Here is a 26,343-nt window from a genome sequence, read left to right as displayed (position 1 = left end):
TGCTCTGCGCTTTCGTTAGTTGCGGCTGACAAACGTGATGAGCACTAAGTGCCGTTGAGCCTCCAGTTGACGATGAAGGACACGCAGACGCAGTTGCAGACAATCGAACCGCTGACTCTCTAGCTGACCATGAAGCACGTGCAGACACTGTAGCCAGCGCTGATGCTCCACCAGAATAAAACTGCTGTGCTGTCGCTGTTGCCACTGAGCTGCTGCTGTAGACCCATGAGGTAACAATGTGGCCCAAACAGACAATGTCGCTGTTGCCCTTGAGTGAGCTGCAGACTCTCCATCATGATTTGCCTGAGATTCAGCAGCTGTTTCCCCATTCAAATGTGTGGTGACAACAAGAGTCAATCTTTTGATGCCTCCATCCACCCCAAGAAATTATTCTGGAAATGAATCGAGAAATCGTCCCGACCAAGTCTAGAGCATGAGGAGTCTAATCTGTCGAGGGCACGTGTAATATAAGTAGCCAATCGTCATCAGGCTGGGTGCTGCTATACGGCAACAGACTATGAAGTTTTATGTCCAGTCGCTCATAAACATTCGTCTTTCAGACTGCTTTGACATCATGAGAACTGATTTGATGTACCACCACCCCGTAAAATTTTGTGACCTTGGTTTTACCGTACATGTATAGTATTGTACACTACAGGAAGAAAAATCGTGAGGCTGAACCTCGCTGCCTCCTCCTCGTTAGAGGCTATGAACAACTCCACGTGGCCTGGGACCTGGGATGGGCCGTACGGGAGACAAGACGGAGGCAAGATGGCACCGCATCTGTTCTTCCGTGGCAGCAGCAGCGTCATCGCGAGCAGTGCGGTTGCGACGCTGTATAGGAAAAATGTCGCAGTCGACCATGAATGGTCAACCCATAGGGAGGGGCGATCGGTAAACGGTACCCTAAATAAATTTGGGGGAAAAACTGCAATAGCTCAAACCCGCCAGAGGGAACGGTTTGCTTTAAGGACAGTCGTCGGCTTCCTAACGGGTTCCGTTCCTCAGAACCGTTCATAAGTCGAATGGTTCTCAAGTCCGTTCGTAAGTCGAAGGGTGCCTAAGCCGGAACACAACAACGCACTCCATTTAAATGCACGTACGATGGGTGTAATAAAATGCATTATGGTTCAAAAATTTTAAGCATTGTTAAACTATATTCTTGGTTCTTTCGGTAAAGTCACGTAGAAGGGAAACAATAAAATAAAAATATAAAACAATAAAAAATATTATTTTATTGTTTCCCTTCTACGTGACTTTACCGAAAGAACCAATAATATGAATCCCTGCAGTCACGAAAGCTTTAAATCATTGTTAAACTCATGAATAATAAATATTGTACCATTTGCATGTAACACTAATAAATACTGCCGAGTTTAGTAGACGACAAATGTAGCACACCTCTGGGCCAACCATTTAAGCTTTTCTTTTGGGGGTGGGGTGATAGTACAGGCAATTATGCCACTCATCGTGCATCCTGACACAAAATCGTGGCGTTAAAAGAAAGAATGCAATTCTCTAAACTCCTGAAAGCAAAGTAAGAGATCAGCCTCACGTGAGAAGGGTGCCAGCAAGCATCGGTGTATTCATAATTCAAGAGTGCATCTTCTGTGAACAAGGAAATAGTGACGTTGACCTCCCATGATTTATCTGCATTGGATGCCAACAAAAACTAAATGGGAGAGGCATGGCCACAGAACTACAACACCGTCAGCTTCAACTTCGAATTGCCGGAAGAGATCAAATTATGTTTTTTAAATGCCTGATAAAATTGAGAAACTGGAATCGAAGGCTCAATAGAAAGTTAAACAAAAGGCCCATCAAGAATCGATGAAAATTTGATGACAGCTCACCAGCTACATTGACAAAAAGTGTGAAATCTGGAATTCTCCTCTTTAAGCTATCTGTATATGACTCACCTCCGAGACTTGGGCTTCAAGAAACTCGTAAACAAAATCAGACTGCTGGAATGCTCTCCAAGAGGAATGAAATGGCAGTGAAAATCCTCATTTTCAAGGGAATGAAAAAGCACGCCAAGAGAGAATCCCTGAATAAACTAGACTTTACCTGAGATGCTCTTATTCATGCTAAAGCTGCATTAATCATAAGAAAAATAAATTTTACCATGAATCCTTAAATAGTCTCTGGTGACTTCCCACTAGAATTGCTAAGAGGATGGTGCACCTAGACATCACCATAAACTTCACAAATCACAAAAGGAAACAAAAAAAACTTTCCAAAGCCAAGTCAGAAACCTATCTCAGACCAATAAAAGATTAGGAAAATTTATTTCTTGGAAAATTTCCCAGACTTAGTAACAGTCAGAATGGTAAGGATAAGTCACTTCGCAAACTGGACGATCGAGGCACAAAAATCTGTACCAGGATTTCCAGAATGCCACTGAAAATTGCACCCAAAACCATTATCCACAATACTATCCAGATGAACTCAACTTGGTGGTTTCAGGAAGACAACTAAAGGAAAGGACAAAATAAGGTCAGAGGATCAAAGTGCTTCCCCCTTCATGGGCAAGGGCAAAAGGTCAGCCTGGCAGGCATGCGAAGAACATGCATTATGTACATACATTATTGTATGTTGATAAACTGTGAATAAGCAAACCAATAATATATATCCATTGCAATGTATCTGAATACATTAACCTGCCCTGATTGGCTCACAAGTGATAACATCACATTTATCCCTCCATCTATTTACGACCGAACCAGAAGGATTTCTCCACAACTCTGGCTGTTGCCTGATGAGGCTGGTTGTTGCAATTACTGGCGTAACATCAAGGTACTCAAATTGTATATGTTGTGGGTTTACTCTGCAACCCACAACCAGTTAGTGCTGAACTTGTTTACATGACAAACCTTCCGAATTGGTTGTCGGGTGGTGTTGGCGGGTTTAACGACACATTTATATTTACGCAATCTAACCCCAAAAAAACTCTTATGGATAATATTGGTTGCGAAAGCCTCCTACTACTACCTGTCAGACAGGTTCCAGAGACATTTGTGCACATGCAGCCATCACCGCCTTTGAACAGCTAACGCTTTACACTCTCTCGTCGCTTCCAAAAAGCTCCAAAGATTGTCTTGCCGTCACGTACGACAACACAAGCCCTCTTAAATCTGCTATGGAAGAGGCCGCCGTGGATCTCTTTCCCGTCGGAAGGATCGAGCCATGGACACATTCCCACCCACTCGGGATGATCTAATTAAAAACGCTCAACGGGCTCGCCACCTACCAGGCTGGAATTTTAGTCACAAGCACCACGTCGGGAGCAGCTGTCTCCTTCTCCAGAAAGGCTTCGTTTTGGTTTAATTAACGATAAATCATTGGGTGCCAATTTGGATTTTCTAATTTTCCAGAGGTTGTTTAAAGCATGTGAAGGAGAGCTCTGAGCAAGTGTTCCTGAAAAGGAAATGGGTTTTAACCGTGTGGGAAAGCCAACCCTGGATTGCTTGCCGCTTTGCAAACATAAGGAGTCCGTGGGGCATACTAACTTCAAACATAGCATGGGCTTTCTTTCCACAATGATTGTCGGCCACAATTTGGATACTAAGACACATTCGGAAGGGCTCCTTGCCTTATTTTTATTCTAAGCACTGAAAAGACCCAAACTGAAAATGTGGTGCTTTTATCCACCGTGAAAGGGCAATGTTAAATTTCTTTCCCTGATGATGCTGGTTGTAATTACTGGCGAAACGTCACGGTACTCAAATTATAAATGTTGTAGTGGGTTTACTTTGCAACACACTGGTGTGCTGAACTATAAACGAATTGGCCACGTTTTGTTTCCGTGACAAACCTTACTAGTTTACTGTTGGCTGGTGGCAGGTTTAACGACACGTATATTTACGCGATATACCAAAAAAAACCCAACTGTGTTATGAGCGACTCATCACTAAGTGTGTCCGAGCATGCTTGTTTAAATAAGAAAGTGTTGTAAACCCCTTGCCACACTCGATGCACACATGTGGCTTTATGCCAGTGTGGGTTCTAGAATGCTTATTTAAATCAGTGAGCGTTGAAAACTCCTTGCCGCACTCCTTGCACACGTGCGGCTTCTCGTTGGTGTGCGTTCTGGAGTGCATCTCCAAATTGTAGCGCTGCGTGAAACTCTTCCCGCACTCCGTGCACACGTACGGCTTCTCGCCCGTGTGCGTCCGAGAGTGTCTCTCCAAATGGAAACGACGTGAAAATCCCATCCCACACTCCATGCACACGTGCGGCTTTTCGCCCGTGTGTATTCTACGATGCTTATTTAAATCGGTGTGTCTTGTGAATCCCTTGCCGCACTCACCGCACACGTGCGGCTTCTCGCCAGTGTGTATTCTACAGTGCTTATTTAAATCGGTGTGCGTGGCGAAACCCTTACCGCACTCCTTGCACACGTGCGGCTTCTCGCCCGTGTGCGTTCTGGAGTGCATCTCCAAATTGTAGCGCTGCGTAAACCTCTTCCCGCACTCCTTGCACATGTACGGCTTCTCGCCGGTGTGAGTCCTGGAGTGCGTCTCCAAATGGGAACGCTTTGAAAAAGTGTTCCCGCACTCCTTGCACATGTATGGCTTCTCGCCGGTGTGCGTCCTGGTATGCATCTTCAAATTGAAGAGCTGCGCGAAGCTCTTACCGCACTCCTTGCACACGTACGGCTTCTCGCCCGTGTGTATTCTATAATGGGTCTTTAAAATGGAGAGCTGCGCGAAGCACTTACCGCACTCCTTGCAGACGTTTGGCTTCTCGCCGGTGTGCGTCCTAGAATGCTTTTTCAAATCGGTACGAGTCGTGAACCCCTTCCCACACTCTACGCAAATGTGCGGCTTCTCGCCGGTGTGCGTTCTACAATGCATGTTTAAAGTGGAGCGCTGCGAAAAGCCCTTCCCGCACTCGTTGCACACGTGCGGCTTCTCGCCGGTGTGCGTTCGCGAATGCATCACCAGGTGGGAATGCTGCGTGAAGCTCTTGCCGCACTGGGGGCACACGTGCAGTTTCTCGCCGGTGTGTCTTCTCGAGTGTATCTCTAGATTCGACCGCTTTGAGAACCTCTTCCCGCACTCGACGCACACATGCGGCTTTGCGTGAGACTCGGGGCCCCCAAGAATCTTGCCGCACTGCGCACAGCCTCGCGAGGTCTGGCCGACGACGCCCTTCGCTTCATTCACCTTCGTTCGGATCGGTCTGCCGTCGCCGTCCCCGCACTCGGTGCAGAGCAGGTCCGCCGGGGTTGTTTCGCCTGTCGCGCACGTAAACAAAAAACGGAACGCGAAAAGGCGGCCCGTGAGAGAGAGAGAAACAGTCAAGTGGTGTGTAGAAGCTCTCTCATCGATAGCTCATCTTTACCTCGCGTCTTATTTAATTAATGAGACAATGAAGTAGACCTGTTGGGACACGTCACGAAATATCAGCCTCTTTTTGCAAGGGTGACCCTGGGTTACGTCGAGAACAAATTAAGAACACTATTTAAACTATTGTTTTGGTCTTTCGGTAAAGTAACGTAGATAGGATCAAAGAAAATAACAAAAAATACGTTTCGATCGCAACACAGAGAGAATAAGGAATGTTATTCTCTCTGAGGTCAGGGCTAAGCCTGCCATGAACAAGATCCGTTTAGCATTAGATGTGATGTGTTCGTGAACATAAGGCAGATCTAAAACATGGTAGGACTAATACCTCGGCCGTGGATGATCATTGTTTTAATGCGGTGGGCTCACACGAAATGTATTTCTCGAAGACGAAGGTACTTTGCAAACCCACTGGCTATTAACAAAGATTTGTTCATGAAGCCATCCATATATACAGACACAGACACAATTTCAACCGAGAAGATGGGTACAAACTTAGAAATCATTGGAAGGACGTCATCAACCAGTTTAAGTCATAACTGGCTGTGATGTTCCCATCCTGCCACCTTCCAATGTTAGTTATTTTTGGCTCTCCGATTTTACATTAACAGGTAAAATTTCTCACACCAACAGTCACCTCCGCGCGCCGACCTTGACGTGGCGGCTCTGCGATCTTACATTAACATGTTAATCTCTCACATTAACATAGCCACCTCAGCGCACTCGCCTTGGAGGCTGCTCTCCGATCTTACATTAGCATACAAATTTTTACCCGGCAGCCTTTTAATTGGTGGAAACCCACCACCAGCGCCGTCGCTGTCCATCTCTTACATTAACATTAGCTGCCCTGCCCATGCTGCTGACACTTGGGCTATGCCCATTTTAAACCTTTATAAACAGTTTGACTTTAGAGGCGAACCCCCTTTTCCTGATGACGACCGCTTGTGTTGCGATCGAAACGTCGTAGTTTTTGTTATTTTCTTTGAACCTATCGATGTGACTTTACCGAGAGACCCAAATGATAGGAATTCGAGCAGTCACCAAAGCTTTAAGTCAATATTTAAACTGTATTTAAAAATATATATCCTCCATTTAACAATAAATTAATACGGAACAAACTTAACGAGCCTAAAAAAGGTAAAACTGGACATAACAATTATCAGAATACAAAAATATGACTTTAGGAAAAGAATATAACAGATTAGGATAGTAGAAGTGGCTTATCACATGAAAATTGATAGCAACCAAATACTTTAAAACGCATGCTGCAAAATGTGGTGGGGAAAACCGTAGGACCCAGAGAAAAATCCACGTAACCACGGCGAAAGAGAAGCGCAAACTCCAAATATACAACAGGCGTCAGGGTCAGGCTCGAACCCACGACCTCCTGTATACCAGGCGAGGTAGTTAACATCTCACCACTGAGGTGACATCAGGTGTCCATCTCATTTATTGTAGCATGACCGAGATAATGTGGGTGATTAGGAGCATAAACCATCACTCCTGTCATCCTCGCAGTGGATTTTGGCTGGCCATCGAACAAAGATGGTCACCGCATCGCGCGCTTTCAGATATGCTTCTGCAGCCGTCTGGAACAGCTCTTCCTTCCGATATTAGTAAGCCACTAGCAGGAGCGGAGCCACAGGGGGGGCTGGGGGGGGCTCAGCCCCCCCTGAAATTTTGGGAAAGTCAGTAATCGGGATAACCGGATATCCGGCTGCTGCAAAATGCTGGCTGCCACCTTGTGCTCCCCTGCAGGCTGCTTGAGCGGCAGCCTTTCGAACTTATCGAACTTATTAGCCACATCAGCGGCTTCAACCTATTAATAAACTCCGCGTTCAAGTCCAATAAAATTTGTTTTATACATTTGTGGCACCCATTGGAAAACATACACTGGATATCTCAGAATATTGAAGTCAGCCCCCCCCAAAGTCAAAATCCTGGCTCCGCCCCTGGCCACTAGGAACTATGTACAGTAAAACCTTGGATTGTGAGTAACTTGGCCTGCGAGCGTTTTGTAAGACGAGCAAATTTTTTTAATAAATATAAATTTGATAAACGAGCGAGGGTCTTGCAATACGAGTAGTACGTGTCTACGCTTTGTCTGCCGAGCGTCACGTGATCACAACCGATATACGAGTGCTTTGGATTACAAACATGTTTTCGGAACGATCATGCTCGAAATACAAGGTTTTACTGTACTTTTAAACTATCATCTAGATTGGCAAACTCATTTTTATTAAAATGATTTTTGTGCTTAGTATGTTGTCCCCCCCCCCCCGCACATTCGATTAGCATGGTTGACTATGTACTATATGAAAGAAGTTCAACATATATACGTACATAAAACAATAATAGTTTTTTTGGGTTAGATTGCATAAATATAAACGTGTCGTTAAACCCACCACCACTCGATTCTTAATAAAGTTTGTCACATATTCTTGGTTCTTTCGATGATGATTGCTTGTGTTGCAGTCGAAATGTGATAATTTTATTGTTTTATTATTTTATTGTTTCCCTTCTACGTGACTTTACCGAAAGAACCAAGAATATGAATCCCTGCAGTCAAGAAAGCATTAAATCAAAAGTTTGTCACGTAAACAAAATGTGCCAATTAGTTACTACTTGACAACTCACTGGTTGTGTGATGGAGAGCAAAACCCACAGCAACATTTACACATTTGAGTACCGTGACGTTTTCGCCGGTAATTACGACAACCAGCCTCGCCAGGCAATTCGTCAGAACTGTGGAGAAATTCTCCTCCTGTTTGTGGCGAAAGCCTACTTAATGCATTAAACAAAACGAGAAAGCGTTTTTTTTCTTTCCTCTCTCTCAGCGACCTCACCTTCGCCAACGTCTTCCTCATCCAACTCCACCTCGACAAAGTTTTGGTCTGCAGTGGCCGGGCACCAATGGGAACTCCCGGTCACCGCCGGTCTCTCATTGGCTCCTCCCTCAAATGTGAACTGATTAAAATCCAGGCCTGTAATGATAATAATAAGCACAATCATTCATGACAGATGGAAGGTCTAATAATACAGTAGTTCTTAGCCGTTACTGCAGCCTTGCACCCTTTTGGTTCTCAATCGTTAAAAAATGTGTTATGTGAATAAACACAGAGGGTTTGAGGAAACAAAATATTTGTTACTTACGTGACCATGCCTAATTTGTATTTCGACGATTTGCCTTATAAAAAATTACGGCCATGCCTCACAGCCCTCAGAAAGGGCTTCTCGCACCCCCAGAGGGTGCGTGCGCCTCAGGTTAGTAACCACTGGTCTATTAGATGTGTAATGACAGGGTGACCCCTGCTGGCCTGTAAGGGTAATTACGGTTATAGCTGCATTGCATAATGCCTTATTATGAAGGGGCATCTGGGGTAATAATCTGGGAGATGTGCTGCGTGTTTGGACAGCCTAGGTGTAGCCATGTTAGGAAGTGCATCGCCCTGTGTGCTCTTACTAAATAAGCTTTCTACTAGACGTGTGTCGGAAGTCGCTCACTACAGATGTAAAAAAACCAACAGTGTTGATTAGGCACGTTATGGATATATACAATACACTTTTGAATTCTTGACGTTTACTTAAGTTTTGCTCTACGCATCTTCGGCTTTCAATTCCACTTAACTAAAAGTTATTATTTTAAGTAATTAAATCGAAACTGCCACATTAACACTGATACATATAATACCATGTACATCTTTTTTTAAAATATTGCTGTTGGGCTGGCTGGAGGGACGGATAGAAGGATGTGCATGTCCAAAGGATGAGGGCATCGTTCGTTTGATGACGCAAAAGATTACCAGTTACATTTTTGGTGAGTTATGTTCCTTACATATAAGCTCTAGCAGCCAAAAATCAAGACACTAGCACTTACTCGTCCGAATCGTGGACGGCTACGGAAATGGCAAACAAAAACATAATTGAGGAACCGGGAGTGTAGAAGTATAGGGCTTCTCTTGCTCACGACAATCCTCCATAAATGGTAGATCAAAGAATCACCCAACTACAACTGTGGTGAAGTTCAAGCCGTCAAACGTGTCATCGACGATTTCGCCATTCCATGAATATCCTCGGCAGTGTGTCGCTGCAATCCATACAGCGTCTACTGACATCTGAGAGGCGTAGTAGTAGTCGTGCTGTTGTTTTCATAAAGGACGTCGTTGCTCGCCGCAGAGAACCATAGCGACACGACCGCCGCCATTCTATGATAGCTGGGCACCAAAATTGTGCCACACGCCCCTCCCCGCATTGGCCTTGCGGGGAGCCTCCGGACATAAAATGTTAATTTAATTTAGTTTATCTGCCGAATCCATTCCGATTCCGTACACTTACACGTACATCAGAAGGGGAAAGGGTTAATTGCCGAACCACACCTTAATTACGTAGGGGACTACAGAGCTTGGGAAATTGTTGGCACCAGTTCAGCGCGTGGACGCGCTTCTACTAGTCTGTGGTTCCTCGCGCGTCCAAGTCATCCGCTCTCCTCAAGAGTGAGCAAATACCGTGCACATTATAAGTTGATATTATTATCTTGTGTTTTAAATGTTTACTATGTGAAATTGGCATAAATAAGAATACAAATATCCTACTGTAAAAAGTTACCATATTTACTGTATGGTACTTACCACTCTAATCTCGAAGACTCTGCACGGGGTGATGTACGTAGTACTACTAGGCTCTTGTTTCAACAAACATGTGTTTGACGATCGCCAGACTGGGTTACAGCCTTTGGAGCGGTTTTGTCGGATCGGACTGGGATCGCCGGATAATGTTGGAAGCTGGATAATCTCGTGTCGGGTAATCGATGATCAAGTGTAGCATGACTGAGATATGATTAGTGTTAAAAACTAAACATAATTTTCTCTGTCTTCTTCTTCTTTCGTATGGCTGATGCAGATGCAGAGCAAGAACTACAATGTCACATTCAGGTGGTCAAGCCCAGACAACTGAAGAAGCAGAGTTGCGAATCATCATCGCTGTGACGATGTCTCCTTCGTATTTGTGGATTGGAGGCATTGCGTCGTTGTGTACGGTCTGTTCTAAGTGACCACAGTCGCACCACAGACATTCTTGGCTCATCACTGAGCCAAGAATGTCTGTGTGTAACGCGCGTGATGTCACTCCGCGTCGACCAGCCCCCCCTCATTAATAATCAAGAACAGGTGGGGTCCTCCACATGGACCCCACCCCGTCATTAATAATAATGAACGGGTGACGTCACTCTGCATGAAGGTGGAGCGGAAACGATAATTTGTTTACGCACATTAGCTTTAATTTTGACCTTTCTTTTTGGAAAGTAAAGATAATAAAGAAATTAATGCAGCAACCAATATATCGAGTCAAAAAAGGCTGTGTGTGTGTCCCGCGCGTGACGTCACTCCACATGCGCCCCCCCCCTCATTTTTTTCATGTGTACCTGGATTTTTAGACTAACGCAGAAGGTCGAGCGGCTAAATATGGTATACCGAGAAATCTTCCATAATTTCATTTAATAAATTAAGAAAAATGTATTTGTCCTACTTTTCCTAATAAAATTTTCAATCACAATAAAACGTTATTCATAATAAAGGTTTTTGGGTTAGATCGCGTTTATTTATAAATGTGTCGCAACCCTCCACCACCCGACACGGCCAATCAGCAAAAAAAGTGTCACGTTGACAAAAGACAAATAATTCACTACTTCAGCCCACCGGTGTGTTGAAGAGTTAATCCACATTTACAGTTTGAGTACGACGTTTCGCTGGTAAATACTTCCAGCATCATCGGGCAATTCGCCAGAATGGTAAAGCCCTCGCTTGCTCCCGGTTTTATATAGAGCAGCAGGGTGACGTCATCACTTAACTCATCAGGTGCAGTGATTAGAGGCGGAGGGGGGGGGGTAATGTAATTATATAATCGATTAGTAATCAGTCATTGGTTATGATTAGTAATGAGTTGTAGATTAGTAATTCTTTAAATCAAAATGTAATGTGTATTATTTAATAATACGCTTCCAGGCCGCACTAAGCCGGTAGCTGTCAGAACGATTAAAGTTATTCTTGTTCCTCTCAATTTCAATGGATTCTCTAATTAGTCTTTGCCAGTAATAATTAGTTTTACACACCACTGCAACATTGTCAAAATCAATTGAGTGTCCTTGTTGACAAGCATGTTCTGCCACTGCCGACAGTTGTGTTTGAGATAATTTAATATTTCTCTGATGTTCTTTTAGTCTTACGCTGATGTTACGTCCCGTCTGCCCAATGTAGCAGCTGCCACATGAACAACACACCGGTGGGCTGAAGTAGTGAATTATTTGTCTTTTGTCAACGTGACACTTTTTTTGCTGATTGGCCGTGTCGGGTGGTGGAGGGTTGCGACACATTTATAAATAAACGCGATCTAACCCAAAAACCTTTATTATGAATAATATTGGTCGCGAAAGCCTACGTGTTAAACTGAATAAAACGTTAATTTACATCTTTAATATTACAGCTTCCATCTTAGGACGGGCTAGCAAGCTAGTTATATTAGTAATGAGACGATGAAGCAGAACCGTTGGGACGTGTCACGAAATATCACGGCCTCTTTTTGCAAAGGTGACCCCTGGTTACTCGGAGAAAAAATTAAGAACACAATATTTAAACTATATGTTCTTGGTTCTTTCGGTAAAGTCACGTAAATAGAAAAAATAAATAGAAAATAATAAAAGCAAAAAAACCCCACGACGTTTCGATCGAAACACAAGCGGTTTTCATCGGGGCGGAGAGAAAAGAGGGGGCAAGCCTCCAAATGTAGCTGCTTATAAAGGTATCAAAGTGAGTGCGCGGGGGAAAGAGCTGTGCAAGCAACACGAGCTGCACAAGAGGCAAGCTAATGCAGGAGCCAAACAAAGGGGGAGTTGGGCAGAGGTGAGCTTGTACAGCACAAACAAAAAAATTAAACTATTTTTTTTACATATATATCCTCCATTTAACGATAAATTAATGTGGAACAAACTTAACGAGCCCAAAAAATGTAAAACTGGACGTAACATTTATCAGTACGAGATATTACTTTAGGAAAGGAATAACAGATTAGGATAGTAGAAGTGGCTTATCACATGGACATTTATAGGAACCCAAATACTTTAAACGCATGCTGCAAAATGTGGAAGGGAAAACCGTAGGACCCAGAGAAAAATCCACGTGACAACGGCGAAAGAGAAGCACAAACTCCAAATATACAACAGGCGTCAGGGTCAGGCTCGAACCCACGACCTCCTGTATACCAGGCGAGGTAGTTAACATCTCGCCACCGAGGTGACATCAGGTGTCCATCTCATGTATTGTCGCGTGACCGAGAAAATGTGGGTGATAAGGAGCATAAACCATCACTCCTGTCATCCTCGCAGTGGCTTTTGGCTGGCCATCGAACAAAGATGGTCACCGCATTGCGCCCTTTCAGATGCGCTTCTGCGGCCGTCTGGAACAGCTCTTCCTTCCGATATTAGTAAGCCATTAGAAGCTACGGTATGTACTTTTAAATCATCATCTAGATTGGCAAACTCATTTTTTAAAAATGCTTTTTGTGCTTAGTATGTTGTGCTTCCCCCCTGCACCTCCGATTAGCACGGTTGTTTATGTACGGTGCGAAAGAAGTTCAACATATATACGTACATAAAACAAGACAACTATAATCTTTTTTTTGGGTTAGATTGCATAAATATAAACGTGTCGTTAAACCCGCCACCACTCGATACAGCCAATTAATAAGGTTTGTCAGGTAAACAAAACGTGCCAATTAGTTAATACTTTAGCACTAATCGGTTGTGTGTTGGAGAGCAAAACCTACAGCAACATTTACATATTTGAGTACCGCGACGTTTTTGCTGGTAACTATGACAACAACCAGCCTCGTCAGGTGATTCGCCAGAACTGTGGAGAAATCCTCCTCCTGTTTGTGCCAAAAGCCTACTTAACACGTTAAACCAAACAAGAAAGCGTTTTTTTTTTCCTTTCCTCCATCTCTCCGCGACCTTACCTTCGCCAACGTCCTCCTCATCCAACTCCACCTCGACAAAGTTCTGGTCTGCAGTGGCCGGGCACCCACGGGAACTCCCCGTGACCGCCGGTCTCTCATTGGCTCCTCCCTCAAATTTGAAGTGATTAAAATCCGGGCCTGTAATAATAATAAGCACAATCATTCATGACAGATGGAAGGTCTAATAACACAGTGGTTCTTAGCCTTTCCTGCAGCCTTGCACCCCTTTGGTTCTCAATCGTAAAAATTGTTTATGTTAATAAACACATGGGGTTTTATGAAACAAAGTAATTGTTACTTACGTACCCGTGCTTAATTTGTGTTTCGAAAATTTGCCTTATACAAAAATATGGCCATATCTCACAGCCCCCAGAAAGGGCATCTCGCACTCCCAGTGGGTGCGTGTGCCTCAGGTTAGTAACCACTGGTCTATTAGATGTAAAAAAAAACATCCACTGGTCTTTTAGATGTAATTGCATAAGGCAGGTTATGGATATATCAAATACACTTTTGAATTATTGACGTGTTTACTTAAGTTTCCTCTAAGCATCTTCAGCTTTCAATTCCACTGAACTAAAAGTAATTATTTGAAGTCATTAAATCGAAACTGCCACATTAACATTGATACATATAATACCATGTACATATATTTTATTAATATTGCTGTTGGGCTGGCTGGAGGGATGGATAGAAGGATGTGCATGTCCAAAGGATGTGGACATTGTTCGTTTGATGATGACGCAAAATATTACCAGTTCCGTTTTTCGCGAGTTATGTTCCTTACATATAAACTCTAACAGCCAAAAATCAAGACAGAGGCACTCACTCGTCCGAATAGTGGACAGCTACGGATATGGTAAAAAAACATAATTGAGGAACCAGGAGTGTGGCAGTATCGGGCTTGTGCATCAGGTAACCGCATCTGCCATGATTTGTGCAGCGGATGCATTTTAGGGTGGACCATGAGCTTTGTGGAAGATTAAAACCCAAGGATCTTCTGCCTTGCGTCTTTCACAACAAGGTGTGACCAAAATGGAACTCACCTTTCCCAAGGTCCTCCTCGTCCAATTCCACCTTGATGAAGTTCCGGCCTGCAGTGGGCAGGAATCCATGGGAATCTTCCATCTCCTCTGGCCTCTCACTGGCTCCCTCAATCTTCACATTCTTCAGAAGTTCAGCTGGAATGAAGAAAACACAGCATTGGTTTTCACCTGTGCTTTGAAGAAGGGCCATTGGCTGCCTAAAATGCCACCATTGATAAAGCCCATCTTTGCCAGGCAAAAGTTTAAATAAATATAAGAATTAACCTGCACGGCAGGTTAATTATTCTAGCACGGCAGAACTAATACCTCCGCCGTGGCTGACCATTGCTATAACGCTGTGGGCTCTCATGATATTGTTTTTTTTCCGAGACCAAGGTGTTCTGCAAACCTTCGGGCTACTATCAAAGGTTTGTTCATAGACATAACTTCAACCGAGAAGATGGGTACAAATTGAGCAATCATTGGAAGGATGTTATTAACCAGGTAAAACCTTAACTACTTTATAGTTTGCCTTCATATCCGCATCTCCAGTTTCTTCAGCCTCCTACCCCCAGCCCCGCTCACTTCCCAGCCCCAGCATTTTGTCGGGCTCGTGTCAGAGCTTGTAGCTCTCCACTCCCCCAACCCCGCACCCCCACCCTCTCTATTTCTCCTCCCTCGCTCCTCCCCCCTCTCTTACCTATATAGCCTCTTGTTACAAGCAGCCCTTTTGCCCACTTCAGCAAGTGTTTCTTGCTGTGGTTGTCCCACCTGATGACGGACGCTTGTGTTGCGCCCGAAACGTCGTGATTTAATGTATTTTATGTTATACAGTGAGGGAAAAAAGTATTTGATCCCCTGCTGATTTTGTACGTTTGCCCACCGACAAAGAAATGATCAGTCTATAATTTTAATGGTAGGTTTATTTGAACAGTGAGAGACAGAATAACAACAACAAAAATCCAGAAAAACGCATGTCAAAAATGTTATAAATTGATTTGCATTTTAATGAGGGAAATAAGTATTTGACCCCTCTGCGAAACATGACTTAATATTTGGTGGCAAAACCCTTGTTGGCAATCACAGAGGTCAGACGTTTCTTGTAGTTGGCCACCAGGTTTGCACACATTTCAGGAGGGATTTTGTCCCACTCCTCTTTGCAGATATTCTCCAAGTCATTAAAGTTTCGAGGCTGACGTTTGGTAACTCGAACCTTCAGCTCCCTCCACAGATTTTCTATGGGATTAAGGTCTGGAGACTGGCTAGGCCACTCCAGGACCTTAATGTGCTTCTTCTTGAGCCACTCCTTTGTTGCCTTGGCCGTGTGTTTTGGGTCATTGTCATGCTGAAATACCCATCCACGACCAATTTTCAATGCCCTGGCTGAGGGAAGGAGGTTCTCACCCAAGATTTGACGGTACATGGCCCCGTCCATCGTCCCTTTGATGCGGTGAAATTGTCCTGTCCCCTTAGCAGAAAAACACCCCCAAAGCATAATGTTTCCACCTCCATGTTTGACGGTGGGGATGGTGTTCTTGGGGTCATAGGCAGCATTCCTCCTCCTCCAAACACGGCGAGTTGAGTTGATGCCAAAGAGCTCATTTTGGTCTCATCTGACCACAACACTTTCACCCAGTTGTCCTCCGAATCATTCAGATGTTCATTGATAAACTTTAGATGGGCGTATGTGCTTTCTTGAGCAGGGGGACCTTGCGGGCGCTGCAGGATTTCAGTCCTTCACGGCGTAGTGTGTTACCAATTGTTTTCTTGGTGACTATGGTCCCAGCTGCCTTGAGATCATTGACAAGATCCTCCCGTGTAGTTCTGGGCTGATTCCTCACCGTTCTCATGATCATTGCAACTCCACGAGGTGAGATCTTACATGGAGCCCCAGGCCAAGGGAGATTGACAGTTCTTTTGTGTTTCTTCCATTTGCGAATAATCGCACCAACTGTTGTCACCTTCTCACCAAGCTGCTTAGCAATGGTCTTGTAGCCCATTCTAGCCTTGTGTAGGTCTACAATCTTGTCCCTGACATCCTTGGAGAGCTTTTTGGTCTAGGCCATGGTGGAGAGTTTGGAATCTGATTGATTGATTGCTTCTGTGGACAGGTGTCTTTTATACAGGTAACAAGCTGAGATTAGGAGCACTCCCTTTAAGAGTGTGCTCCTAATCTCAGCTCGTTACCTGTATAAAAGATACCTGGGAGCCAGAAATCTTTCTGATTGAGAGGGGGTCAAATACTTATTTCCCTCATTAAAATGCAAATTAATTTATAACATTTTTGACATGCGTTTTTCTGGATTTTTGTTGTTGTTATTCTGTCTCTCACTGTTCAAATAAACCTACCATTAAAATTATAGACAGATCATTTCTTTGTCAGTGGGCAAACGTACAAAATCAGCAGGAGATCAAATACTTTTTTCCCTTACTGTACCTACGTGACTTTACCGAAAGAACCAAAGAGTAAGAATTAACCTGATGTTTTTTTACGATCAGACACAAATAATTACTAAATTTTTTTTTACTTTTCCACAAAAAAACTAAAATTGTTGATTTGATTCGACTTTTTATATTTAAAGACGTACCCATTAGAAATCTCTCAATTTAAAGAATCCGTTCTCTTTATTAGAAAGAACAAAAATGTATGAACTAAATACTCTATGAGGGGAAGCTCCTATCTTTTACCATTTTCATATTATTCAGATTTGAACATCATAAAAATGTTTTCGTTCAAAACCACTTTTATCTGAAATATCTCAAAAACAATAAAATATAGAACAATGATTCTCACTTTAAATTCATTTGCTGTTTAACGCTCCATAAAATGAAGAAACCCGCAATCTTATATTTTTTACGGTTTCTGAATGACAAGCACAAACATGTTTATGGGGCACTTAAAATCGAGTTTTAGGGGTTTTAAAATAAAAAATCTCAGATTTTCTGATTTTTTCTGTTGTTTGTGTCCTAAAAGCTATCTATGTGCCAAATTTCAGCTCTCCCTTGTCAGGAAGTACCCTAGATATTTTGATAAATACATACAAATTAAGGTCTTTATTTACATAGAAGATAGATGTAGATTTATTTTTAAGACCACAGTGTTATTGTTCTGCATGAGTAAACAGTACTTTGCGATAAACTATTTATTATCACGTGAAAATTTAGAACAGTAACCAAATATTCTAAATGCATGTTGATCTATGAAGGGAAAAACCGGAGGACCCAGAGAAAAATCCACATGACTACAGGGAGAAAGAGAGACACAAACTCCAAATATACAGCAGGCATCAAAATCAGGATAAAACTCACGACCTCCTGTATACCAGGCAAGGTAGTTAACATCTCGCAACTGTGTGGAATATGGCAGCAGCCTTCACAAGGCCCACTCTGTAAAGTGATAAATCACGACGAATGCCATCAACCGAACAGAGATCATCGATCTCCCAGTCTCCTCGTCTCCACAGCAACAACGACGCCTTCTCCGTGACCAAAACGGGACAACTCACCTCGAGCAGCGTACTTCTCCAATTCCACCTTGACGTAGTCCTGGTCTGAAGTGGCTACACACGCACGGGAATCCGCCATCTCCTCTCGCCTCTCACTGCCTCCATCAATCTTAACATTCTTTGGAAGTTGAGCTGAAATTAATAAATGAATAAATAAGGTGTGGCTTTTCATATGTACTGTAAGGATCATTGCCCCATGTGTATGTGTTGAACTTTTTTTTTAACCTACGTGACTTTACCGAAAAAAACAAAGAGTATGAATCCTTGCAGTCACGAAAACTTCAAATCTAGAATGAACGTAGCCAACCGTATTTATGTTAAACTGTTTTCGCACCGTACGTAGCCAACCGTGCTAATCGGAGGTGCCAACCATGCTAATTTTCTGAAACATCACCAACTGTATACTCTTTTCTCTTGAAGACCAGTGTAATTGATAAGTGGGATGAGGTTTATTGGTGTATTAAATAAATGGGAGGTGTAATGCATACAAGAACAAGATATTTAAACGGCCCGAATATGGACGTTTCTCACACTAAACGTTGATGCAGTTCCTTAGTTTGTGACTGGAGTCTTGGACTTCCAATTACATTGAAATTATTATACAGTAGACTCTCGATTACATGCGTGTGCGGTTTATCCCATTTGCGGATTAACCGCGCACCTGAGATTTTGACAAATTAATAACTCGTGGATTTTCCCTTTAGTCCAAATAATAATCTCAAAATAGTTATATATTGTTATTTCTGAAAATATTTTTACAAGTCACATGCTTAAACCTAAAAAAAGATGTGCTCAGGTTAATCAGAAATCCATGTGATTGCCTCTACAGTACAGTAGTTGCCTATATTTACAACAGTGGGTGGAGTTTTGTTTATTTGTATTTGGCGTGGCTCTGCTGTCCACTTAGTGGGCGGAGTCTTCTGCACGGGAGCAGGAAAATGTTATCACGAAGCACACGCATCAATCGGTCGATGTTAGTATTTGTTCTAAATCGAAAGAGTAACAATCGAAATCGTCAGTTGTAATAAAACAATATCAATAAATTATTTACTCCACGTATTTTTCTATTCTTTAAAACAACTACATTTTCTTAACTGAAATGTAATTTATACGTAGATTAGTGTTTTTGGTAGCGAGATCCGCGAGAAATGAATATTTTTGGATTATCCACGGCCGTCCTCCCCTTCATTAGCACAGATAATTGAGAGTCTACTGTACGTGTCAGAGACAAGAATAGGTGCTGCTGATCTCACCGCCATCAATGTCTGCACTTTTCATCACCAAATCCGGCCAAGTCCCAAGACTCGTATTGTCTTCACATTCTTGTTTGATGGGTGCAAAGTCAATCCAAGAAGCCATCTGAGGAGCAAAAATAAAACCAACAAAAATCAGCCATGCACACGTGTAGTGATTCGATCACAACCGAAAATACCCACCCCTGACTTTATGGACACGGCGTGCATGACACGGACAGTCATGAAAATAAAAACAAGCCCCCCTGATTGGTACTTCACGGGCCTGAAAGTGGATTGGTACAAGGCAGGGAAATTTAAGGGGATTGGAGGAGAAATAAACATGGAAAGAGCGTGAAAGAGCGTGAAACGGAGGAAGATTGACAGGGAGGACGGTTGGAATGCATTAGAGAAAATGGAAGGCGATTGGCTGGAGGCATTTCAGAAGGTTAAGGAACCTTTGGGAAAGGGGCTTGAGGGATATTTTAAGGGAAAGCAAGATAGTTTGAGATTCCTGAAGTGAAGGGAATCCTTGAAAACCCGCATGTGTCCCGTGCCTGAGAAAATGACTCCTCAGAGCGTGAAACGGAGGAAGATTGACAGGGAGGATGGTTGGAATGCATTAGAGAAAATGCAAGGCGATTGGCTGGAGGCATTTCAGAAGGTTAAGGAACCTTTGGGAAAGGGGCTTGAGGGATATTTTAAGGGAAAGCAAGATAGTTTGAGATTCCTGAAGTGAAGGGAATCCTTGAAAACCCGCATGTGTCCCGTGCCTGAGAAAATGACTCCTATTTTTTGGAGACTACACACGTATAAATAAAACATCCTACAAATAACCCTATATAGCCTTTCGGCAAAGTTACGTATTTAGAAAATTAATAAATCACGACGTTTCGATTGCAACACAAGCAACCGTCATCAGGTGAGACAAACACAGCAAGAGAACTGCTGACGCAGTCAGCCAGCAGATCAAAACGTCGTGATCTATTAATTTCCTATCTAAGTGACTTTACCGAAAGAACCAAAGAGTATGGATTCCTGCAGTGATCTATATCGCCTATTGTGTGAGAAGTGCTGTGCGCAAGCATCTGTTATGGTCACCACGGTGTACAAGGTGGCAGTGGTTTGGCTAACACCACACCTAGCCACCTTTGTCTCACCCAAAGGAAGTCGGGTGTGGTATGGCAGCAATCAAGTCTCCTTCAAATACTTAAATGCTCGTAGTCAAATAATTGACTACATTTGATTTAGTTAATCAGAATCAACATCACGCATTTAGAGTATTTGACTACTGCTATAAATTTGCACGCGATGACAAGCAACTTAAGTTGAGCTATCATTTGTGATGGACAGGTCACTTCTGAAAAGAAAACATAGCTCAGTGGGGCCTTACCTGGTAAAATAAATTAGGTAAAAACTAGTTTTTCAATGCACACACTTTTATTTTCACTAAAAAGTAGAAAAATAAATTATCACCCCAGAAATGAACAAAATGTGATGTACTGAATAAAAGTGGGTGGCTTAATTTCGATGTTTAATTGTCTTTATGTGTCGCAGATTCATTTTATCCTGTCACACAGCGCTAAGGAAGCACTTTGTTTCTCTGTGGCTGAATATGCATGCTCTAACTGGGGACGCTCAACCCACAGTAACCATGTCGACACCGCCCTAAATAACACGTGCAGAATCGTAACATGGTGCCTGAGGAAACATCCGTTTCCTGGCTTTTCATAGTATCTGGCATAGCGCCCCCTAACATTAGGACCAGGGTAGCAGCTGACCACGACCGGCAAGTCGTGAGAGTGGGACGAGTGAGGAGCTCGCATCTGGCTCCAATTCCAAATGGCTCACATGGCGGAGCCTAAACAGACCGAGAGTGTTATTTCGCCAGATGCAACTCTCTCGTGAAATCATGGGGCAGCTTCAGGAGAAGCAAACCACATGGATCATCTGCCGAGATGCCCCCTGCAGCATCACGACGCACTCCTCAAGATTTTGCAATGCCAACACCAGAAGCGGTGGCCTGTGCATAATACTGGGAAGGGACTATATAGGTTGGACAGGAGACGTGACAAAGAAGAAGGGGTAAAAGGAGGAAGTGGGACACACAGTGGCCGCTCCGGCGTCATAACGAGCGGCGACAGAAGGCTGGCCCAGCAACAGCCGCTGTGATTGCACCGGACGTTTGCCCTCGTGGCTGGGGCACGACCATTCACGATTTAAAAAAAAAACGGGGGGGAGGGAGGGAGGAGGGGTAAAATGTAAGATGATTAATTATTAACATTTAGTTAAAAACACGAATATGACCGCGATGGATCACGTGAGGCGGCCAGTCTGTGTGGAAAAAAATGTCAAGCTTTGTTAGGGCTGCGTCGATCCGAAGACATGAACGCGTTCAAATATTACAAAGAATATAAACAGATAACACGGAAAGTTGAATAAAAGTGTGTAGTAGTAATAAAAAAACAACGTTTTTACAGTGGTTTTATAGTTTTAACTCGACCGTGCCCGGTCAAGTTAATATTGTTATGATCACGGTATGCAATAATTGTGCATTCCACCAGTCCTTGCTATAGAGGATTTGACTGCTGCTATAAATTTCCACGCGACGATGATGATTATACTCTTTGGTTCTTTCGGTAAGGTCACGTAGAATAAGAATAAAATAATAAAATAACACGATAAAATTCTCACGACGTTTCGGCCACAACGCAAGCGGTCTGTACCTTTCACCTTAAGACGGCCGCTTGCGTTGTGGCCGAAACGTCGAGAGAATGTTATCGTGTTATTTTATTATTTTATTCTCATTCTACGTGACCTTACCGAAAGAACCAAGGAGTATTGATTCCTGCAGTCACGAAAGCTTCAAATCAAGAATGATGAAGATCCACCACTTTGGTCGAGCTATCATCTGTGATGATCAGGTCGCCTTCTCAAAAAAAGCGACAAAGCAGTTCAGTTTGGGGGGGGGGGTGCTTACAACTGGTAAACTTAACATACTTAAAAAAATATATAGTAATACCGTAGCAATAATATGTATTGTGTCCACGCTACGTATTGTAATATCTAAGTAAAATAATAATACAGTACACGGCAGTGTGTGCCATACGTTCGAGACGCGTCAACCTTAACGAAGCAGTGGATTAGAGCATTAGAACAATTTAAAAATCAATGCGCGCGCTTACGATTGCATTGAGAGACGGGGTACAATTTAAACTTAAGCGGCAGAATGACGAACACGCGTGGATTTAATTAGCTCACCATCAAATCACATCGGTCACGTAACCGGATTGGACCTACCACGGTCTCACCCGGACTCCGTCGCCCGGCAAGGCGCGCGAGGTCTCCGGCAGCGAAATCAGGCAAGGCAGGCCCTGGCGCGGGCCCGGGGAGCGCCGGGACGAGGGCTTTTGTCCGGCAGCGAAATCAGGCAAGGCAGGCCCTGGCGCGGGCCCGGGAAGCGCCGGGACAACGAGGGCTTTTGTCCGGCAGCGAAATCAGGCAAGGCAGGCCCTGGCGCAGGCCCGGGAAGCGCCGGGACAACGAGGGCTTTTGTCCGGCAGCGAAATCAGGCAAGGCAGGCCCTGCGCTTGCGCTTGGGCCCGGGGCCCGCCAGGACACAAGGGATGTGTGCCTGCGTGTTTTATTTCGCACTTTTAAAAATATAGAAAAAAGTTAACGGTTAAATTACGAAGAGGATTCACATCACACGCAATTCAGCGATCACATTAAAACGCCACACACACACTAGAGAGATTACAAATGAATAAAAAATCCCTTTCCACTCCGTGCTGCCTGCTGGCTCAGTGCAATGACAAAGGTCCCCTGTGTAGCCCACACGGGCTGTAGGGGCAAGTGCTGTGAGCACACACACACACAAAGGTCCCCCGTGTAGCCCACACGGGCTGTAGGGGCAAGTGCTGTGAGCACACACACAAAAGCAAAGGTCCCCCGTGTAGCCCACACGGGCTGTAGGGGCAAGTGCTGTGAGCACACACACAAAAGCAAAGGTCCCCCGTGTAGCCCACACGGGCTGTAGGGGCAAGTGCTGTGAGCACAAACACAAAAGCAAAGGTCCCCCGTGTAGCCCACACGGGCTGTAGGGGCAAGTGCTGTGAGCACACACACAAAAGCAAAGGTCCCCCGTGTAGCCCACACGGGATGTAGGGCAAGTGCTGTGAGCACACACACAGACAAAGGTCCCCCGTGTAGCCCACACGGGCTGTAGGGGCAAGTGCTGTGAGCACACACAAAGGTCCCCCGTGTAGCCCACACGCGCTGCGTGTCTCTCAGATCAATGGCACGGACGATGGCGTTAAGTCCAGGACAGTGGTTCTTAACCTGGGTTCGATCGAACCCCAGGGGTTCGGTGAGTCGATCTCAGGGGTTCGGCAGAGCCCCCGCCACGGAGGTCCGGACACACTTGAATTATTGTGTAAATTTGTGATGACACACACGGCCCGCTTGGCCATCACTGGCTGCAGATGATCATGCTACACTGCTTGGCCAATCAGCGCTGCGGGGAATTTAGTGCGTACTCAGTAGTCAACGTGTGACTGTTGTTGTTGTACGTCGTGTGATTTCTTTAATATTTTATCCATACTAACTATGTCGGGCAAAAGAAGAAAGTGGTCGGACGAATATGTACAACATGGATTCTCATGTATCACGGAACGTGATGGGAGTGAGCGTCCTATCTGCATGATTTGCAACACCAAGTTGAGCAACTCTAGTCTTGCACCGGCAAAACTAAAGGAACACTTCTTGAAGCTGCATGGAGACGGGGAATACAAGAACACAACACTTGCTGAATTCAGGGTGAAGAGAGCCAGATTCGATGAAAGGGCCACTCTGCCTGCTCTTGGATTTGTACCTGTTAACAAACCGATCCTGACAGCATCGTACGAAGTTGCTTACCTGATCGCAAAGCAGGGCAAGCCACACACCATTGGTGAAACACTTGTGAAACCAGCTGCATTAAAGATGGCGAATCTGATACTCGGAACAGCGGCCGAAGGTAAATTATCCCAAATTCCCCTTTCAAATGACACCGTCAGTGACAGAATAGAAGACATGAGTAAAGACATCTTGGCTCAAGTAGTCGCGGATCTGATTTCAAGCCCGGCAAAATTCAGCCTTCAACTCGACGAAACCACAGACGTTTCTGATCTAAGCCAGCTTGCTGTTTTTGTACGCTATGTGAAAGACGACATGATAAAAGAAGAGTTTTTATTTTGTAAGCCTCTTACAACAACAACGAAGGCAGCCGATGTGAAGAAGCTTGTGGATGACTTCTTCAGAGACAACAATCTTTCATGGGATATGGTTTCTGCAGTTTGTACGGACGGAGCTCCAGTCATGCTGGGAAGAAAGTCTGGTTTTGGTGCGCTAGTAAAGGCCGATGCACCACACATCATTGTGACGCATTGTATTCTGCACAGGCATGCGTTGGCAACAAAAACCTTACCTCCAAAAATGGCAGAAGTATTAAAAACTGTGGTGGAATGTGTGAACTATGTGCGAAAAAGTGCTCTGAGGCACCGCATCTTCAGTGAGCTGTGTAAAGAAATGGGCTCTGAATTTGAGGTACTTCTGCTCCATTCTAATATTCGGTGGTTATCCCGGGGACAGGTGCTGAATCGTGTTTTTGCCATGCGTGTGGAATTAGCCCTGTTTTTGCAAGAGCACCAACACTGCCATGCAGATTGCTTCAAAAATCCTGAGTTCATTCTCATTTTAGCGTACATGGCTGATATATTCGCAGCTCTCAATCATCTCAATCAGCAGATGCAGGGTGGTGGAGTCAATATCATGGAAGCGGAAGAACACCTGAAGGCTTTTCAAAAAAAGCTACCGTTATGGAAACGACGAACAGAGAACAATAACTTCGCAAACTTCCCGCTTCTGGACGACTGTGCAAGTAAGATCGAAGATGTATCCACGGAACTGAAGCAAACAATTGCCACGCACTTAGATGAGCTTGCAAAGTCTCTCGACGGATATTTCCCTACAAGAGAGTCATATCCAGCATGGGTGAGACAGCCGTTCACGTTTGCTGTTGAAACAGCAGATGTCAATGATGAATTCCTCGACGAAATCATTGAAATTCAGCAGAGCCAGGTTCAACAGCAACTCTTCAGAACAATAACGCTCTCAACGTTTTGGTGTCGACAAATGAACAAGTATCCAGTTATTGCTAAGAAAGCCCTGGATTTTTTTTATACCATTTGTTACAACATATCTTTGTGAGCAATCCTTTTCGAGGATGCTGGACATAAAAACGAATTAAAGGAACAGACTTTGCTGTGAAAATGACATGAGAGTGGCACTTGCCAAGGTGAAGCCACGCATATCTGAACTGATCTCTCAAAGGCAACAGCAGAAGTCACATTGATTTCCAGGTATGTAATTTGTTGTGAGTTTATGCATTGTGTTGGTTTTATTCTTTGAACAAGGTAATGTTCATGCACGGCTCATTTTGTGTACCAGTAAAAAACATATCTATGTCTTGAATTTGAAAATAATCACATTTTATTTTTCACTAAAGAGGGGTTCGGTGAATGCGCATATGAAACTGGTGGGGTTCGGTACCTCCAACAAGGTTAAGAACCACTGGTCCAGGAGGTGCCAGTGCTTGGAACCTGGGGTGCTTCCGCGTGGTCTTTTGTTGGTCTCTCTGGCGACCGACTGCGTTTGTCATGATCAGATCAGGCCGTGTTGGACACACTTGGGTAAGGAGGAGAAATGCTGTTTGGCGTTGACTTTTCTTCCCACCCCCCGACCTTGCCAATGGGTTTCCGGTCCAAATGCTGCGGCCACAGTGGCCACCCGGGCATGGAAGTCCCCCAGGCCGTACGCACCTTTTCGCTCGCTCCTCGGGATGGCGGTTGAGCGGCGTCATCGTCGAGATGGGAGCAGAATCCACTCCTCGATGCCCCGTCATTCGTGTCGAACATCAGGGCGTAGGCCAGGGCCGTTATTATCCAATAGGCCACAGTAGGCACTGTGTCAAGGGCCTACTCACCCAACCACCCACTCACTCACCCACCAGGGCCGTATTATCCATTAGCCCACAGTAGGCACTGTGTCAAGGGCCTACTCACCCAACCACCCACTCACCCACCCACCCACCAGGGCCGTGTTATCCAATAGGCCACAGTAGGCACTGTGTCAAGGGCCTACTCACTCACCCAGCCACCCACTCACCCACCAGGGCCGTATTATCCATTAG

At 44.3% G+C, this 26,343-nt stretch overlaps 1 protein-coding gene across 4 annotated transcripts in view; it reads right to left on the bottom strand.

Moving 5' to 3' along the window:
- The window catches only part of LOC142906541 (uncharacterized), a 34,072-nt gene extending 11,040 nt beyond the window's left edge, over positions 1 to 23,032 (bottom strand). The window contains exons 1-7 of one of the 4 annotated variants that reach the window (XM_076054607.1): positions 22,374 to 23,015; positions 19,134 to 19,239; positions 17,881 to 18,012; positions 14,396 to 14,530; positions 13,353 to 13,490; positions 8,195 to 8,332; positions 5,169 to 5,239 (exon numbers count right to left, since the gene is read on the bottom strand). In XM_076054607.1, coding sequence (XP_075910722.1) covers positions 5,169 to 5,239; positions 8,195 to 8,332; positions 13,353 to 13,490; positions 14,396 to 14,530; positions 17,881 to 18,012; positions 19,134 to 19,239; positions 22,374 to 22,376 — 723 coding nt within the window. In that variant the 5' untranslated portion in view covers positions 22,377 to 23,015. Of the gene's footprint in view, positions 1 to 2,480; positions 5,240 to 8,194; positions 8,333 to 13,352; positions 13,491 to 14,395; positions 14,531 to 17,880; positions 18,013 to 19,133; positions 19,240 to 22,373 lie in introns of those variants that run through there. The other 3 variants (XM_076054604.1, XM_076054606.1, XM_076054605.1) reach the window with 3 other exon arrangements.
- Between the last annotated feature and the right edge of the window lie 3,311 nt (positions 23,033 to 26,343).

This window comes from Petromyzon marinus, chromosome 66, assembly GCF_048934315.1.
Source record: "Petromyzon marinus isolate PM22_M1 ecotype Great Lakes invasive population chromosome 66, UKy_Petmar_22M1.pri1.0, whole genome shotgun sequence".
In the NCBI taxonomy this organism is placed as follows: Eukaryota; Metazoa; Chordata; class Hyperoartia; order Petromyzontiformes; family Petromyzontidae; genus Petromyzon; species Petromyzon marinus.
This window is presented reverse-complemented; position numbering and strand designations above follow the sequence as displayed.